This window comes from Argentina silus (genome assembly GCF_951799395.1).
Source record: "Argentina silus genome assembly, chromosome: 14".
Classification (NCBI taxonomy): domain Eukaryota; kingdom Metazoa; phylum Chordata; class Actinopteri; order Argentiniformes; family Argentinidae; genus Argentina; species Argentina silus.
The window spans coordinates 10768742-10788432 of record NC_139668.1 but is presented as its reverse complement, the minus strand read 5'-3'; the positions used below and the strand labels follow the sequence as shown (position 1 = coordinate 10788432).

At 42.0% G+C, this 19691-nt stretch overlaps 2 protein-coding genes across 2 annotated transcripts; one reads left to right on the top strand and one right to left on the bottom strand.

Annotated features, from left to right (window-relative positions):
- Nucleotides 1–42: 42 nt before the first annotated feature.
- prozb (protein Z, vitamin K-dependent plasma glycoprotein b) lies at nt 43–4340 on the top strand (the record flags this gene model as incomplete). The annotated part of the gene is made up of 10 exons (XM_083685082.1): nt 43–73; nt 447–536; nt 986–1149; nt 1587–1611; nt 1742–1855; nt 2210–2353; nt 2517–2651; nt 2764–2864; nt 2996–3113; nt 3700–4340. The coding sequence occupies 10 exons, from the start codon at nt 43–45 to the stop codon at nt 4338–4340; spliced, it is 1563 nt and encodes a 520-aa protein (XP_083541208.1).
- A 586-nt stretch (nt 4341–4926) lies between these two features.
- On the bottom strand, nt 4927–10000 carry pcid2 (PCI domain containing 2). The gene is made up of 15 exons (XM_083685333.1): nt 9907–10000; nt 9527–9581; nt 9187–9276; nt 8960–9033; nt 8686–8751; nt 8521–8562; nt 8354–8408; nt 8151–8254; nt 7934–8009; nt 7339–7480; nt 6771–6871; nt 6497–6570; nt 6240–6365; nt 5947–6070; nt 4927–5802 (listed from the first exon to the last, which is right to left on the bottom strand). The coding sequence occupies exons 2-15, from the start codon at nt 9560–9562 to the stop codon at nt 5713–5715; spliced, it is 1200 nt and encodes a 399-aa protein (XP_083541459.1). The 5' UTR covers nt 9563–9581; nt 9907–10000; the 3' UTR covers nt 4927–5712.
- Between the last annotated feature and the right edge of the window lie 9691 nt (nt 10001–19691).

Genomic DNA, 19691 nt, shown 5'->3' with positions numbered 1-19691 from the left:
ACAGTGGCAAAAACAACCCTTAAACAATCGCTAGTTTTAGAAATGTTTTTGCTGTTGCTGTTGTATGATAAAAGTATTCAATTTAGAAATGTCCAGAAATGGAATCAGAGTCATCACAGCACAGATAACAGTGGATTTAGTTAGAGGGGGCCAAACATAATATGTTGGTCTGATTAAACTTTCACATATAGCATTGTATTTAATACAATTAAAATACAGTTCTCTGACATTCAGGCTGTGTGTGTGTGTGTGTGTGTGTGTGTGTGTGTGTGTGTGTGTGTGTGTGTGTGTGTGTGTGTGTGTGTGTGTCTGTCTGTGTCTGTGTGTGAGGGGGTGGTAACAGAAGACAGAGAGGGAGAGAGATAGGGACACAGAAAAACAGACAGAGAGAGAGAGAGACTCATACAACAGGACCTTGGTACAGCTAGAGTGGCTTGTGGATGCAGTAGAGTGGATCGTTATGGGGCCGTGGCAATGGTGGTTCCTGTACTTCTCTCTTCTGAGCACCTTCCTCCTGGTCCAGAGCAACAGGAGAGGTAAGAACTATGAATTCAGGCCTTTTAAAGCATAGCATATGTTCTAGTCTGTGGCAAGAAGAGTGTTTGGTAGAGTTTACAGTGTTCTGTGTGTCTAATCTCCTGGGATTTGTTGAAGTTCGAGACAGGGTTAGGGTTAGGGTTAGGGTTTTCACATTGTTCAAACAACAAACAACAAAGGGCAGGGCTGGGGAAACTTCGGTCCTGGAGAGCCACAGTGTGTACAGGCTTTTGTTCCAGCCTAGCTCACATCTCATTGAAATACTCAACAGATCATGGTTTTCGATTCAGACTGTGATTAGTTTAATCAGGTGAGGGCAAAGCTGGGCTGGAACCAAAGCCTGCATTCTTTATAAGCAGCAGGTGAGCAGCAGAAGGAAGATAATAGAGTTTGACTGTCCTGGATGATTTGACTCCTTGCGTTCTTGTTTTTGGCTCTGACACGGCAGTGTTCAGACCCCCGGCACACGCCAGCATGGTTTTCCTACGGTCCAAGCGTGCAAATGAGTACTTATTTGATGAGCTTCTGCAAGGCAACCTGGAAAGAGAGTGTTATGAGGAGCGCTGCAGCTATGAGGAGGCCAGGGAGGTCTTCGAGGACATCCCCAAAACTGTGAGTGACAGATGCATACTGTCAATAAACTACCACCTGTACCCTCAAATGTTGCACAGAAAATCTCAGCATATCTCCATCTTTACTTATCTTGTATTGTATTGTATCATATTGTGGGTTGGTAGCACATCATTTGATATCATATATCAGGTAAAGACTGTCATGTACGTATCATATGGCGAACATTATATCATATGTCATTGGCATACACAGTATCATAATATTATCTCATTGTTCAATATGATTGAATTGCCAATGAGGTATAACAACACATGCCTCACAGGGTCTTTAAGCCCTTGATCTATCCATTTCTGTTGTGGGCCTGAAGTTTTTACTGTCCACGTGCTCTCAGCAGGAATAACTCTGGGCACAACTGCTGACAACTGTAGTTGTCTGTTTCCACCTGTGTTAATTGTGTCTCTCTTGTACCCCAATAGAACACTTTCTGGAATGCTTACTTTGGTAAGATACATTTTTCAATCATATGCAGAGGGGAGTTGGGTTTTCTCCCAAGACCAGCTACTCATCCTTCTCCTCCTCTCCCTCTCCCTCCTCCTTCCTCCTCTTCCCCTCCCCTTCCTCTCCCACCCAGATGGGGACCAATGCAGCTCCAATCCCTGTCTCCATGAAGGCAGCTGCACAGATGGAATTGGGGGTTACACCTGTGACTGCACTGACTTGTACCACGGGCCCAATTGTGAATGGGGTAAACAGGACCAAAGGCATTTTCGGAAATGACGACTGTGTGTGTGTGTGTGTGTGTGTGTGTGTGTGTGTGTGTGTGTGTGTGTGTGTGTGTGTGTGTGTGTGTGTGTGTGTGTGTGTGTGTGTGTGTGTGTGTGTGTGTGTGTGTAATATTGGTGTTGTGGAACCCATGGGTATGGATTCCAGAAAACCAGCAATAACCAGCAAACAAGGGGGACTACAGGACTAGGACTGAGGAACACGTCCAGTTGTACAACTCAGTAGAAAACCCATTTGGTGTTTCGGAATGCAACTCTTCTCAATAGTCCTGAGAGGCTCCCTCTTCCTTCTCTCCTTTCCTTAATTTGCACATCAGAAAGACCTGGACAGGTCCTCTCCCACCCAGATGGGGACCAATGCAGCTCCAATCCCTGTCTCCATGAAGGCAGCTGCACAGATGGAATTGGGGGTTACACCTGTGACTGCACTGACTTGTACCACGGGCCCAATTGTGAATGGGGTAAACAGGACCAAAGGCATTTTCGGAAATGACGACTGTGTGTGTGTGTGTGTGTGTGTGTGTGTGTGTGTGTGTGTGTGTGTGTGTGTGTGTGTGTGTGTGTGTGTGTGTGTGTGTGTGTGTGTGTGTGTAATATTGGTGTTGTGTGTGTTGTATGTTACAGATATCTCACAGTGCCCAACCGAAGGGCCTTTATCCTGTGAACATTTCTGCACCCCCAAACTCGGGTCGACGTACTACTGCTCTTGTGTTAAGGGATATAAGATTCACAGTGATGGCAGGAGCTGCATACCTGCGGGTAAACCACTTATGAGTTATACACCTGCATGCCTGCCACATATTTCTCTTGCTGACACACACACACGATTTCTCCTCTGCTGTTGTGATTATGAGAGTGTGCCTTTCCTTAGTCAAGAACCCCTGTGGAAGAGTTTCCTCACAGAAAGCTGGTGGGCAGAACCAAACCAATGCAGCTAATCACATCTGTCCACATGGTCGTTGTCCTTGGCAAGTGAGTCCCTCCCCTTACAAAAAACAAGTATTCCCCCAATGCATGTCGATATGGCTATTATTCCTAAGTTCCTAAATACTAAAACCGAAGCAGTCCAGGGTGGGATAACCCATATTTGGTTTGATTGACAGGCAGCGCTTGTGAATGATGCTGGTGAGGAGTTATGTAGTGGGGTGATCTTGGGGCCACGCACCCTTCTCACCTCCGCTAGGTGCCTTTCCACAATGGGCAAGATACCTATACAAGTCGGTGAGTCCACACATATACTAACACAGATGTGGGGCACATTCCAGGCCTACTAGATTGGATGTAACTTTTGTGGAAGCGCTTAGGAACATTTCACCCAACAATGCATTGTTCTGAAATTATTTGTTTTGATAGGTTAAAATACTTTTATGTTCTCTGACACATTTATTTACCTAATTATATGTCCACTGCAGCATCACTGTGTTAGTAAGTTTGGTGAATTAATAAATCTATACAAATTTTGCTTTGCACAACATTGGAGTGAATGAGGATTGTCGGATTCATTTTAGCGCTGCTCTTTCCTTGTGACTTTTCCTCCCATCCTTACCTTGAATTCAGTGACATTTTCAAAAGAGGTCGAGGAAAAGTTACAAGGTAAGGAAAAAAGCTGCATCTTGAAAAGTATTCTAAAGCAGCCCTAGCCTTGTCTGGATAGGAAGGCCAGAAAACCATCCAGGATGCAGGAGAGGAAATGAGGTCACCCTCTATAGCTAGCCCTACCTTCCCCACCCCACCCGCCAAAACCTCTGGCCAAAAATAAGTGAAATCCTAAAATACAATACCTACAAACCCTCTCTATTTTACTCAGATGACCCTGCTACCAGTGTGAGGATCCCTGCACAGCGGCTGTATGTTCACAGAGGCTACAAGAATGGCAATCCGAATAATGACCTGGCCCTCTTGAAGCTCCAACTGCCCATCCTCCTCGGCCCGTCTGCCTTCCAGGTCTGCCTGCCAACCAAGGACTTCAGCGAAAACGTTCTGATGAGAGCAGGGAAGGAGGGGGTGACCAGAGGACCGGTAAAGACACCCTCCACTCCCCCGCGCCTCTCTTACCTCCCCCTTGAGCACTGTCGAACACAGCTCAACCTGTCCCAACCTCTCAGCAACAAGATGTTCTGTATGGAGAGCCAAAATGATGAAATGGAGCGGAGATCCATAATTAAGATACAAAATGGTGGAGAGGGGTTCAATCTGACTGCAGAGGCAGTCCGAGCAGGGGAGGGGGCCGGGGGGTCTTGCAGCCTCTTGCCGGGGACCCCCATGGCGACTGTGGAGGGTGGTACAGTGTTCCTCACGGGGGTGCTTCTCTCCCACATGCTACATGACTGTGGACAAGGCCTGGTCTTCACCAAGATGTCCCGCTACCTGCTCTGGATCCAAGACCACCTGGACAACGCCGAGTCAGAGATGACACCCCAATTTAGCCAGTATCCACCTGGACCTTAACTCTGACCTATGTAGAGAGCTACACTTTAGCTACACTGGACTGAAAGCTAACAAGACTGCATTCAAGATTGTAGTGTAATTGTTCTTGTGAAATAAAAAGACTGACTTAAATAACTGAGGGCAAAATGGCTCCACTATGATGGCTGAGGATAATGCAGTGTTCATGCGATCTTGGAAACTCAGAATTTCAAGTTAAAATGATTTGCATAGAGCTTCCTATTAGTTGATTCAAATACTCTCTGAGTGGGAAACTCAGGTATCATCTTTGTACAACGAGTTTCCAAGTTGGAAATGTCAGTTTCCTAGTTCCGAGCACACATGAACGGCACATAATTATCATGTATATTGAATGATTTACTTAACATCTGCCACACCTCTTTGACAACAAATCTGCACCAATGCTGTTGGACTGAGTTGTTCTCCCCCTGCAACGATTCTATAAATAAATGGCATGTTCATTCAGTGCTATGCTGTCCTAGTCCTATGACTCTTGATATCTCTCTCTCTCTCACACACACACACACACACACACACACACACACAAGATCTACCAATATGTCATATGTACTGAATAATCAACCCCATAATCATTACAAACTATATTCAGTTTTATTCAACATTTACATTACAAAACAACAAAATATAAATGAACTTAAAAAATAAAACAAATCAAAATATTGAAAAAAAAGGAATCTAGTTGTGTATTCCCAACCACGATGGGTCACAATAGATTCTTGTCTTTAATGATTTGGGAACCCATGGGTATGGATTCCAGAAAACCAGCAATAACCAGCAAACAAGGGGACTACAAGACTAGGACTGAGGACACGTCCAGTTGTACAACTCAGTAGAAAACCCATTTGGTGTTTCGGAATGCAACTCTTCTCAATAGTCCTGAGAGGCCCCCTCTTCCTTCTCTCCTTTCCTTCATTTGCACATCAGAAAGACCTGGACAGGTGAAAGCAAATTGCCAATACGTCTCTGCCATATTGCTTTCACCTATCCTGCCTTTTCAGATCGGTGCAGATGAAGTCGGGGAAATAATGTGAGGAGGCTTTCTCTGCACTTCGCTGAATTCTGATTCTGTAACCTTATCCTTTAAATGTGCCCTCATTCACTCTCTCTCATGAATTTATAAGTATTGGATAGGGGTAGGCATGAGCCAGGGAGAATTTCTACCATATTTCTTACACCAGTCCTTTTCATTTCAAATCCCTGAGGGGGACTGAATAAGTGCACACTCCATAATGAATTTCCCCATGTGTGATAATAAAGTTGTATTGTATTGTAGGAAGTGGAGAGTAACAGGATTGGGCCACACAGGATTCTGGGAATAGTTGCTGGGTGAATGAAAGTCTGGGATATATGTGGTTTAGGAGACTGAGGACAGTGAGGGGAAGGGATTTTGCTTGCTGACGACCAGTTTCTGGTGCTGGTGAGAGATGTAGCCTTTTATGTGACCCTGAAAGAGAGGAGGTGGTGAGGGTTTTGTTCTATACCAGGCTCACACACAGGCAGAAAACATGTATGCAGCAAATGTGTACGAATTGTGTGACTGTGTGTGTGTGTGTGTGTGTGTCACATTAACATAAGCAGAGTGTCTCACCATGTAGATCAGGTTGGCCAGTATGCACTGCACCTCGTCAATGTCCACCTCATCCACCTGCATCATCGTCAGGGCCACCAGGAAGGCATCCAGAGGCAACTGGTGGGTCTTCAGGAGCTGGTACCTAACACAGTCCAGATGACACCCACACACACGTTAACACACATAAAACACACATGTTGCAACACATGCATAAACATTAACACAAACGGGTTAGATGTTAGGGCACTAACCCTAACCGATGCATGCAAACGCGCACGCATGCGGGCACACTTCCATCCATAGTGACTCACACTTTCTTGAAGAGGTTCCTGTAGGTGATGATCTTGAGTTTCTCCAGGATGAGGAAGATGCCGCAGCGGATGAAGAAGGTCTCGTGTTTAGCCAAGGCCTCGTTGAGGAGCAGGAGGTTCCCCTCACTGTTACAGGGAAGGGAAGACGGGGGTGGTTAAGAGAGCGGCAGGGGTTCACGGAGCAAAAGAGAGGAATTAACTAGAGTTGTGGGAATGGCAGAGGAAAGAGGAGGGGAGGAGCAGTATGCCTTACTCACCTCACAGCTTTGGTGACATCAGCGAACTGCATGAGGTCATACTTCCTGAGTAGCTGGTAGGTGGGCATGTGACCCTGAAACAGGAACAAGAACATGTAGTCAAATACATTTAGCTCAGAAGGCTAGTTGAGTGTAAATTAGAGCGTAGTAGAGTTGGGTGACTGCACATTGAGAACATTCAGTGGTAAATCTACTAGCTCTCACCAGCAGTATCTTTACAGGCTGTGTGTGTGTGTGTGTGTGTGTGTGTGTGTGTGTGTGTGTGTATTCTCACCAGCAGCATCTTGACAGGCAACAGGTAGATGAGAATCATGCGCTTGTTCCTTTGGCTGGAGCGGTGGCAGTGCTGGAAGGAGAAAGACAGGCACTCCTCCGCTGCAGAGAGGGACACACGGACACACGCAAAGGTGAGATAGAGGGAGACAGATGGATGATAGAAGAAGATATAAATGAAAAGACGTTGTAGACAGCCATTAAAGTGTTCCTATTCTAATGCAATTATTGTAGGTTTGTTTGGATAGGAGCTATGCTATATGACCACAGTCCACCAGTGTAATAACAACCATGACTATTTTTTGTAAGCAATTTTCAAAGTATACATGCACATGAAGTAAATACAGTTGACTCCTGATAAGAGAAACTATGGTGGATCTGTAAACAGGCCCACACAGTACAGCTCAGCTTGTCTCAGGTCCATTTGGCTCTTTTGTGTGTGTAGAGTACTTGAGAACCCCCAGGACTAACTTGATAAAGAAATCAAGAGATACGTTTATGTATGTTTGTGTCTCTGTAGAGTGATTAAGGTACAGTACAAGTAAAGATTTAGGGTAGGTATGAGGTACCTGGTTTGAAGTCACTGTCGAACATGGCCTTGCGGCCTACGTAGTACTTGTAGGTGACTCTCTGGGCCATGCTGTAGTCATCCTTTAGGTTGGAGCTGTCGATGGCCCGGATCAGAGGCTTACACAGGTGCAATTTGTTGATCTGGAAATACAAAGAAACACTAAGGGATCTTTCACAATATTGTGCCAACCTGAACCGATACTCTGAATAGTACAGTGATCCTCTCAAAGGAAAGTCTTGTTTTTGCATTGATTCGGCCTACTGCCAGGTCCAGGGGTGTGACTTAATCTGCTGCAGATATGTTATGTATAGATATATAAAAATATGTTAGTAGGACAAAGCAAGTTCAGTAGGACAAGCAAAGTATGTTGGTGCGCATGGAAGTCAGTGATTTCTGTTTACTATGGGATAATGAGGCAATAAATGTGATGTGACTAAAATTAGATGATATTAAGTAGACTAAAACAGGCCATAGTTTTCGTGATTTTTTTTTAACATTATTCAAATGACAAAAATATGACAAACTTAGCTAAAATGACTAAGAATAGACTAAATCTAAAAAAGGGTGCAAAAATAAACGCACACAAGTCTCACCTTGAAGTAGATTTTGAAGAGCTGATTGATGAGAAACAACATTCCCCACTTCTTGGAGTCGTCAATGCCGGCCCGACTGCAAACCACAGTGAAGCCAAGTTATTAGATGTGTTTTAGTCAGTCAATTCTGGGATAACTCTCCAGTGTGTGTGTGTGTGTGTGTGTGTGTGTGTGTGTGTGTGTGTGTGTGTGTGTGTGTGTGTGGTTTGAGACTCACTTGTCGCTGGCACACACTCTAAAGCAGCCCATCAGTTGTTCGGCAGCCTTCTCCAACATGTCTCCCAGTTTGCCCTTCCCTTTCTTCAACAGCTGCTGCTCCGCCTGACCACAACCACAATAGTCAAAACCCGACTGCAACTTAACTTAACCACAATACTACAAAAAAACATTCTGAGCCATGTGTGATTTATGTTGACTTACATTGTTGGCGAATATCCGTAGGTCCAGGGTTACAGCAAACATCACTGGCAAAGCCCTATACATAGAGCATGTTATTAGTTGTATTGTAGGAACGTATTGTACATCAAACTTTATGCAAAATCCACTTTATTTGTATTTTTGTATTGAATATGCCGCTCTGGTCTTACCAATTCTCCTCTTTGTGAGCTTGAAAGGCCCTCAGGAATGATGTAAAAAGTTAAGGACAAAAAGTGGAGAAAGTATGTCATGCCACAAAGAACAGTTTGTAAATTAACTTCTCTGTAGTATGTGTGTTGCGTATTCAAAGTTGTCTAAAGAACATAAAAGGATATTGAACCACCAGAGTCTGACACTTGTAGGCCTCTACAAAGTCATGGTTTGACACTGCATAGGTACACCTGAAAACAGAGGTAAACATACAGTAGGAAGACATTACTAAACATTAACACAGTGTTATGACCATAATTAAGTCCATTATTATGTTCACAAAGGCTGTGAGACTCACAAAACTCCCACCTATGATGTTAGCTCAGAGAACATCTCAAGGAAGAAAGGAAGGATGTATCTGAAAAGTATTTAATTTTGAACAGGGTCCCAGTATTTTACCTCAAGTGAGCTGCGACCATCTCATCGTACGGTGGCTCCAGCACCTGCTGACACTTCTCCTCTGGATTGGAGAGCTGCCAACACACCGCCATGATGTCACAGCCAAAGAGAGAGGAGAGTGGCATCCATTTAAAAATGCTATGACTTACAGACATCAACAATTACAGAATAGAATTCTGCAAGGACTGCTATCATTGGCAGAGAGAACAGACACCCTGCAGCCCTACCTGGAGACGTGGATTAGCAACATGAGGGTGTTTGAATGACAGAAGTTCAGCACAGAAGGTCCCTTCTCTATTGTCAATGGCCTCGTAAACCTGGAAAAGATTACATGGGGTGAATATGGTAGCTAGTCACACACTCCTTACCCCTCGGTCACTTGTGTGTTTAGGTACAATATAAAAGGATTGGGAGGTAGCAATATATCATTCTAAATGCATGGGTGCACTAGGTAAGACAGCCTACTACAGTAGCGATTTCCTATGAATCCGATAATTGTGCTTATACAAAAATAACCATACATGTAAGCATCCAGTAACTGGCAAGATGTAACAGAAAAGAGGCTACCTGTTGAAGATACTGGTTAATAGTTATGTGAGCCATTGGGGTCCAGTGCGTTCACCTGTAAAAGAGTTGAGATATGTGGTTTGACAGATATTCAAGCAAACCCCTATTATTAGTAATGTTGTCTCAAGAGTTGTTTCTGGTTAGGGGCCCTGATCACTAACTAGCTAATAGTAACGATTACAGATTTGTACAAGCTAGTAGAATAAATTAGACATATCACTCATTGCAATTTGAATATTAGCTAGTTAGCTTGCTTGCCACCAAAAAAAGCATGCATTGATTTCATTCAATCGGACTGTCAAAGACTGGGTCTATATTGCTACACCACTAATGCACCATCAGTACCGTTAGTTGGTAACGTAAACACGTATAATTATTACCATAAATAATGCCTAGATTTCCACAAACAAATATTAATCCAAAACTTGAACAAGGTTTGACTGCTGTTGTGATGATTTTGGTCAGTGATTCCTGCTGCACATCCGAAGTACATCCGGATTAGAAAATGTGAACTTCCGGTAGTATATACTTCGTATCGTGTCATGTCAAAATAAAAGTTTTTTCGCAAGCACAAAATTGAGTGGCAAAACATTGGTAAACATAAGAACAGTGTGAACTTGCTGAAATACTTACCAGTAAGATTAATAACCAGACAAAACAACAACATCATCACCATCATGAGCAACAACAGAAGATGGTTTGCCATTGTCCCCTTAAATGAGCTTTGATGTGATGCTGAGGACGGAATTCAATGACCCTACCAGAGAGCTAGGGAGTGGGGACACAGCTGGGCAGGAGAGGCAGCCAACTATCACAGGGGAGGGGGAGCGTTTGTCACATTACCGGATAATCATCAGTCATCTGAGGGGAGCACCAAAGCGTCCAACACAGAACCCCAAACACAGCCACAGACACTGGTCCTCAAGACGTGCACAGAGCTGCCAACTCATCCTATGGCTACAGAACCCTTGGAGAGGAGACCTGAGCTATAGACACAGCCTGCACCAGATCCAGAGTCTGAACCAAAAACCAAAGAGGTTTACCCAGAGAAAGGTAGGAGGTTTCTACAGAGTATAACATTGTGGTCTATTGGAAAAGTTGATAAGGGAAGTTTATTATTTGATATGCAAAGGGAGTTTAAGGTGTTTTAATGTGAGCTACGAAAAACATTTTATTTTAAAGCACAATAATGATTAATCTAAACCCTATTTAGGTCAAATTGAGTGGCATTATTCTAAATGGGTTCCCTATACTAGTTATGTATGATGTACAATGCAGATTCATGAGTTTGTGCAGTTTGTCAATGGGGGGACTTTACATAACCACCATTATTGTGTGCACACATTTCTAAACACACACTGGGCATGAGGCCAGGACGTTGGTTAATTAAAACCAAATTAAAATTCCACAAAGTCACTTCTTGGGCAATACCAGCCATTATCCAAAGTGGACAGCACTTTACAGTATCATAAGCCCTGCCTAGTCGATAGACGATAGAACATTTGTGTCTCATCAAGAGCTGTGGATAAGATTGTTGATCAAATCATTGCTATTAAAAAAGAATGATAATTAGAGAGTCCTCTCCCTGTTTAATCTCACTATCACCAGTTTCTGCATCATCGGATGAGGGAGTGACATCAATGACGGAGACAAAGGAGACAAAGCAGGTGACAAAGCTCTCCACTTGTCAGCCTGAAATAGGGGAGGGGGCAGGGAGCAAGGTGGCGGAGACAACAACAGAGAACACATCCAGCAGAGAGCCAATGAATGAGAACCTAGGGGACCCTGAGGAAGAGGAGGAAGCAGAAGAAAGGAAGGAAAATCACTCCGATAGTTCACAAAATTCCCAGTCCTGTGGGGAGATGATCCTCTGCGATGGGAAGAAACCAATGTCCAAATATCAAACGGTATCCTACAGAAAGATCCGTAAGGGAAACACAAAACAACGGATCGATGAGTTTGAGTCCATGATAAACATATAAGCATGATGTCAAGAGTGGTTACATGCGGCAAATGAGGGAGGTGGTGGTGGTGGTGGTGAAAGGGGGTGGGGATGGGGAGTACAGGGTATAGACAGTACATTAAACTGCATACTTGAATTGATTTCTAAAATATGTTCTGAACTACATAGCATGAACTTGAATTTCGTCATTAATCACTAGACAAGTATGTTTACTTGTATCTAATTTACTGAAAATAGTCAATATGAAAGCAAGTTTCCCTGTATCTGTGAATTAAATCATCAACAACTGCCTTGTTATAAATACAGTGAATGCATTGCCATCTTTAAAGGGCCAATCTGGGAACAAAGTGGTCTCCCCACCACTTTTTTGGTAAACAGCTGAGGGATGGGTCTGGAGAATTCATAGACAGCACTTTGGATGCACAGACTGACCATGTTTTAACCATGTTTTATATAGTTGCTTTAGAAGATTAAATGTTTTTAGAGATCCCTGGCAGAATAATAACACAGTATACATACAGTAAGATGTATCCTCAGATGATTGGACATCCTCAGATGATTGGATTATCAATTAAGACACAGTGCCCCATGCCTTATTTGTTACAATAAAACACTTACAAAATAACTGAAACTTCAAGTAGAATGTAATTGAATAAAGTTCATTAACAAATTAACAACAATGTTTGTTCTGTTTATTTAATGATTTTTTATTTATCTATTTATTACAATTATTTGACAGGGACAAGATACAACAAAAAACATACAGTATATCTCAGACACTGAGATCTGATGCATTGTACCTTTATAGATAATTTATATCTGCAGTCCCTGGGCAGGTAAACAATAAATAAAAACATACATTACATAAGCATCAAACACCAAACATTTCAAGGACATAAGTGATACATTTCGTGTCTCAAAATTGGCTTCTAAATATATCAGTGCTCAACATAATAAAGACACATGTCATTATGTTTTTATGCTAGCTGGTACAATAAAACGTATAGTCCTAAAAGTGCAATGTAATGTATTCCGTTAAACAATTTAAAGGACAGGCGAGAGCCCTCTCCCTCTCACAGAATGAGAAAGTACCAGACATTCCCTTTTAGGACACAAGATGGTGCTTGGGCTCTATTGGACTCAGTGGGCCAAATACAACTGTGCACATGTGCGTGCTTGCGTGCACATGAGCGTGTGTTTGTGTTTGATAAATAGTATAGTTTCAATTGACTGGATAGTAGCAATACAGACCTGCAGAAAATAGGCCTGCCAACATGGCCTATGCACCCCACTGTGGCTGGTGGTTGATTGAATGTCATACCCAAACTACAATGTAAGGTTTAATGATTTGCACTTAAAAGAGACCTAACAAACCATGCTAAATGTTACAGATTGTGGCAGATTGATGTGCCATTTACACCTTTATTAGAATATCCTAATCAGTTTAAGTTTATTAACAGCATGAATGATTTAACATATAGCTGCATGAATTAGAAACATGAATGCTCAGTGTTAATCAAGAAGCTCATTAAGAAAGATGGTGTGTAAACAGTGGCTGTGTAATTAGTTGTTTGTCTCAAATTCAAATCTTAATTTAGCTGTTGTGACCAGGTGGATAATTTCAATTGAAGTAATTGTCCTTGTTAATTTACTCCACCCAAGTTTATTTTCCTAGTCATAGTTTTGCTGTACTGCTGATCAAATGATTGAACTCTATTATGTATTTTATGTTAAATTGCTTTGATTTAATTCTATTGAGCCATCTCTTTTACATATTGTTCAATAACAGAGTGTTTTTTCACCCTTCTGGGCTATATTGCGGATGAAAGGGCAATGTTGCCTTTATGAACACCCCTTGAGCAGAAGAATGCGATAAACACTGTATTAAGATGCATATTGTCCTGTCTCATTTGCATAGACGCAAATGTCAGCTATGCATGGCTGCAGGCTACCTGTTTCCTCTGAGATGAGCTTCTATTGGGCATCCTGGTGCAGAGCTCACAGGAAGCACTTCCAGGTCAGAGCCCTGGCAGTGACCGAAAGATCATACTGCCTATTAATAACTAAAAGTATATATTGTATACTAACCATATGTAGCAAGCAATATATTTCAACTTCCTACATCTCATTCATACTGAGAAATTGTCATCTGTAACTCAACCATGTTGTTCAAGTTAATTGGTTCAATTTCACTACAAGCTGGCCCTCTTATCTGCTCCGTTGAATCATGGGGCTAAATTCTGAATTTATTTCCTGATTAGTGTCCATTTCATAACCGTATCACACTCATTAAACCTTGAAACCCAGAATTTGAGGGTACCAACTTTTAAAATAACCTTGATTCGTAAGCCGTTTTTGCTTACAAGATCCATAATTGATCTTCAGTTTCAGCTGCCCACTGAGACACACAGGCATACAGCGACATTTCTATCAGCGTATTCACACCACATCATTAGTCGTCATGGGGGAGCATGTGATACTACAGCATGCGATAGTCTAATTGCCATGGTGTGGCAAGTAGGGTGGCTAATAGGACTGTTTTTAATACCAAGATAAGAAAGGTTTTCTTTCTAGGTAATATGCTTCTTCTGCCTTCTTTCTTTCATTCTCTTCTATGCTCCTCTCTCGGACTCTGATAATAGCTATTAGGCTGAAATATTACTGCCCGCAAAGGGCTTTAAATCTCTCTCTCTCTCTCTCTCTCTCTTTCTCTCTCACTCTCTCTCTCCTTTTTTACCTGGTGTTTACTGAAAGATTACCTGGTAAAATGAAAATGAAAACTATTTAGTATAATTTTGTATCAGTCAAATACCAGTGAAACAGTGAAACTTGCTTCCATGCCATTGTCAGGAAAATATCATCTTAGAAATAACAGCACAATAAAGCATCTTGAAATATTCTCTGCCAAATAAGTAAAAGCATACAGTACACATACTGTAATCATCCTCTCTCCCCTCCAGCCAATGACAGAGCAGTACAGGTGACTTATGGTCCTGTACAGTATCTATTCTACAACTAGTTGTTTAGAGGTTTCATTTTATAATAAGAAAAAACACAAGCAAACCAACATACAGGCCTCTCATCATGAAGCATTTTCACAAGACCCCAAGTGTTTACATTGTATTGAGGTAATTCACTCACACACGGTCAGCATTTTGTGCTAGAACTCTCGTCACACATTAGCTATTGCAATGGAGGTGAAGCGATAATGGGAGTGGCCCCTCATGGCAGCCTCCATATTGCTGGACCCCATGTTTCTTGTTTCTGCTGGTGCCAGCGAATTTCATTCCCTGTTAATGAGGTCTTAATCCAACAAATAAAACAGCATGTTCTCTGGTGACATTTAAGGAAGTAATTAAACCATGATAGCAAAGTGAGAACTGTGGGGGAGAGGTTTAGAGAGCGGAGAGGGTGAAAACCCACGTTAAAACGTCCAACTGCAAAACATAAAAGCCCTGTTAAAATTATTTATAAAACATCCTCCCTTCTTCCGTGTAATCATTGATCTACTGTATATCATTGCCTGTGCATTGCTTTTCATAATCATGTCAGAACAGGGGTTTCTTCATGGTAGGGAGGATGAAATTGTGCATTTGAAGGGTGTATTCAAACAGGGTTGAGGAAGACGTTCATTTTGCCTAGTTGCTCTTTGGGTTCAACCGTGACTACTGCAGGTTCAGAGGCCTAGAAGCTGGTTTATGATGTCTCTCAAAGAGATACTGTAAAAAAGACTCAAAAACGAATAGGAAGAAGCTAAACAATGCAGAATCCTCATCTCATATCTATCTATAATTTCATCAGCCCACTTGTAGTCTGGCATTAGACATAGCAGTCTTAGTCCATCCACAAACCCCAGTCTCAAAAGGAACATTGTTGAGAGGAGTGTTGCGAAAGGCAGTGGAACATATTTGAGAGAGAAAGAGAGAGAAAAACACATGAAGTGTTTACTTCACATAGATTCTGTGCAGACTCTCTAATTTCCCTACGTGGGGGGAACAATGGTGGTTCGCAGTGCGGAACATGGGGGGCATTCATTCACTAGTGTCTCTACACATGCAGTAAATGCTCTCAACATTCCCCTGATGGGGACAGCTATCCTTGGATGGCGCCATTTGGACCTCAAAGGACAAATGCTGCCACTGTTGCACAGTAGAGTCGAAATGAGTTGCAGTATAGGAAAGTGGAATATGTTACACACTGTGGCAAACTGTTGCAGTGACGGAGCTACAATGTCAGTGAACGGGGGGGGGGGGGGGGGGGGGGGATCACTGTCTTTGTATGATGCTTGGTACCATACATACCATGGATAGCATTGCATCATAAGTTGGTTAATTGGGTGCCCAAATACATTTTGAAGTGTGTGTGTGGGGGGGAGGGGGCATTCAACAGTATTATATTATATGTACTGTATATTTCTTTTCTATACGTTTTATGGAAAGTGAGACTAAAAGTGTGGGTCCACAGACCCTGAGGTTGGATGGGCAAGGAGGCACAGGGATGTTCTTTGACATGAATGACAGGTATCCTTAGTAATGCCAGAGAAACAGCTTCCTGTCTGAGCACTAAAAGTCACATACCTTATGACACCTTATCCCTAACCCTCCGGATGGCCTGGATGAATACCGGCATACCTGAACTGGCCTCCATATTAATTCATGGCTGAGGATCAGGGGTTGTAGAAATGGACAGTGTTAGCGTGGCCTTATTATTTATTCTTTACACACAATGGAAGAGTTATTAATATTCGTGAGGTCCTTTAGTCATCCTTCCCTATCCTTATCTGTTAACTTAGCAGACCCTTGACGACAGAAGCGTCATGTGACGTAGGGTTAGAGCGAGATCATTGCTCCCCATGGCCCAGGTTAGGGCTATTCACTAATCTCCCCCTTCCAGACTCAATGAATATTCCACTGTGCTCCATTAAAGAAGACTGTCTCAGCCCTCTCCATTCAGGTAAAAGCCGGGCAAGATACAAAGACACAGCCTACTGCCTCCCTTCTCTCCTTTGACTCATGGGACCCTCCAAATAACACTGGTGTTTCCTGCAGCAAGAGAGACTGTGGTGTAAGTCTTAACGGTGAGTGTGTATCAGTGGTTCACCTTCTCAACCCCATTAGTGACCGCTGGTTCAGATTTGTTAATGACACAAACTTGCTGAATCTGAAACATGTACTGAACTCTGTTCTTGATTCTGGCAAGAAACACTTCAAGAAACACTGCTTTTACACTACAGTCTAGACAACAGTCTCAGTCTCAAACACATCAATCAGCCTCAATGTTTACACATGTTAAAAGTAATTTTGAGGAAAACAGCCTGCTGTAAGCAAACCTTCAAGTATGCTTTCATCATAAAAGTTCACTTAGTATGAAGGCTCATGGCGAAGATACTGGCTTTTTTCAGTTTCACACAATAGCTTGAGGATACAGGCCAGCCATTCACACAGTCACTAGTGTGTACAAGTGTGTGGGTGGGTGAGCTGCATTGGACTTGAAACCATGACAACAACTGAAACAGCATGGTGACTCTTTCCTATGACTATTGTACGTAGGGACTTATCTATGTGGGTCTGAAGTCTCCAGAATGTTCTGGTTTACCATGAAGTTGTAGAGAACAATGATTAGATAATAAATAAAAGGCAGCTTCACATAACACAAGTGTTTCTGGTCAGGTTGCTGATTACAGTACCTTCATATTAGACCTAATAGATCTGAGCTGAGCTGAAGAGCACAATATAAAACCTGATGGAACCTAGAGGATTGAGGTCTGAAGAAAGATGCTGACGTAAATCTGCTTTTTATTGGAGACTGATGCACCATCAGTAGGTATTTTAGGGGTCTGTTCATCATTGCAGTTTAATAAAGCCTGTCCCCGTATCACCGATACAGCTAGAACATACAGTACATTTTTTATGGTTATACTTCAATTATTGAGTAGTCAATTAGAAAATTAAATTGATTACCATGATTATTAACATAATTGTTAACTGAAACTAAATAACTGGTTCTTTTAAATATGCCACTCCCTAACCCATATCTTATTAAGACTAATTAAAATATTATTTATGAAAACGGCTGCAAGAGTTATAGAAACACTCTGTGTGTATGTTTTTGCATGATAATTGCAGATTACAAATGTCAGGCAGATACACCAACACCACGTGGGAAAAGGCCTCCTCCAGAATCCTCTCTATTACATGAGACTTGCTTGTTGACTTGTTGGTTCAAAACATTAGAAGGAGAATCCCATTATCCCGCAAAATATCCCATGTCTCAAAGTTGTTCCAGCTGTATGATTGACAGCTAGGCTAGGTGGTGTACCATAAAGATGTTCAGGTTTGTTTGACCATGTTCTGTGCATTGGCACATCATGTCAAGGCATAGAGAGAATTGTTTACATAGTGTAGGGTGATAAAAGACAGCAGACATCGATGATTACATGTTCTATTAACTCATTTAGTGAGGGTCAAGGGTGAATACAGTCACCCAAATTGTCCCCATTCTAGAGTGCCAAGGGTGACTTTATTCACCAAAAATGCATACATTATTATGCTATCATTTTGTAGGCATTCAAAGTATTGTTGCTAGGTAAATACCACATAAAACACTTGACACTCTAGGTAGTGAGTGTTCCGAAATTCTTTGGCAGTTGGGGTTTCACATAAATAGAATTTGGGAAGTTCCATTTTGGCAAATGTTAATGGAATGTATTTTCTTATGCATTTTGTACTTTCGCTGTACTACCTTAGAGGAGTTCAGTGTACTTTACAGGGTGGTGAACTTGCTATGAATAGATTCTATGTTGTTTTCCAAGCTAAGATAACATCAAGGCCTTAGGCCTTTTGTTACCAAAAGAACACCCTCCTTAAAATGTATTCCCATGTGGCATGACTTGTTGTATTCGAACAAAGGTGGAATGAGGAGGATTTAAGGCTTGGGGGAAAATTAGATTGTCAGCTCGGTTCATAACAACTGTGACTGTAAATGAATGACAACATTCTGACTGAGGACAAACACAATACCGGCGCTAAATTCTCCTTTTCGAGTTTTCCAGAACTATTCGGTTTGTGAGATGATTATCTTATTTACTGTATATGATTATTTCATCTTATGTGTATTTGTCATTCTACAGTCTTGACAATGTATTCAGATCCACACTTCAGAGTCTACTCCTCATGATACAATTGCCAATGTTTTTAACTGGATTTGAGAGCTAGCAACAAACCATAGATAGAATGGAGAACTGACCTCAACTTCCAACATGGTCATTTTTGGTCGTCACCAAATATGCACTAATAGTTTAGCCTGTTTCAACAAATTAGAACTTAAACAAATACTTTATTAAAACTCTCAAAAACAATTTATTAGCAAATTCATACTGTATAAAGAGAGCTATAACAGATCCTCACATCTGGTGCTTTGTTAAACGCGGTATAGCGCTTTCCCCACCTTTATGTACGGTAGCATGGCATTTGCTTATAGATAATTGGCGTAGACACACGGCAAGTGTCAGAGTACATTATCACTACAGTATTGATGTCATGTCAATAATGCAGTCATACCAAATTATAGCTCTGGAAAGTGGGAGAGAAGCCAAGTACCTGTATTATGATTGTTGAATTCCCAGATTTCTCCCTGCTCTTTTCTGTTAGTGTGCTGACAGTCTCTTTAGCACTGGTGTAATCCCCCGGAGATGGGGAGCATTAGCGGTCATATGCCAACCAGATTTGTCCGATTATCCATCACAATTAATTACTTCTCCCACACAAGGCCTTTAAGGATGCAAATGCACACCAAAGTGTAATATGAGCTGAGGACTTCCTCCTGTCATTCAAATCTCACACTGACCTTTAGCAAAGCCTGTTTTTATTTTTTTCATCAGAGGTTGCAGTAGACTAGCGAGAGGCTACATAATTGGTGTTAATAATCGTGTGTCTGTGTTATGAACAGGTGGACCGTCACACAGATACACCAGGCAGAGCAGAGGCCTTCTTCTCAGCCTACCTGGTTATATTGTAAGTGACCGCCCCTCAGTCCTGGGGCCAGTTTTTCAAAAATATTTAACCCAAATCAAAATGATCTTATGTTGTCTTAATTCCCGACCCCCCCCCCCAATCAGATGCTGTTCCCCCCAAAAGAAACTGAAAGACTATTTCAATCAAATGGCCTGGGATCAAAGAGACATGACACTGAAAACAGCATTTG

Excerpts from the sequence above, each read along its gene's own strand:
- pcid2 (XM_083685333.1), bottom strand. The coding sequence starts at position 9,562 with ATGGCTCACATAACTATTAACCAGTATCTTCAACAG. Across the intron at positions 8,752-8,959 it reads ATGGTCGCAGCTCACTTGAG|GTGTACCTATGCAGTGTCAA; the intron begins GTAAAATACTGG and ends CTCTGTTTTCAG. Across the intron at positions 7,481-7,933 it reads TCTTCAAAATCTACTTCAAG|ATCAACAAATTGCACCTGTG; the intron begins GTGAGACTTGTG and ends TTGTATTTCCAG.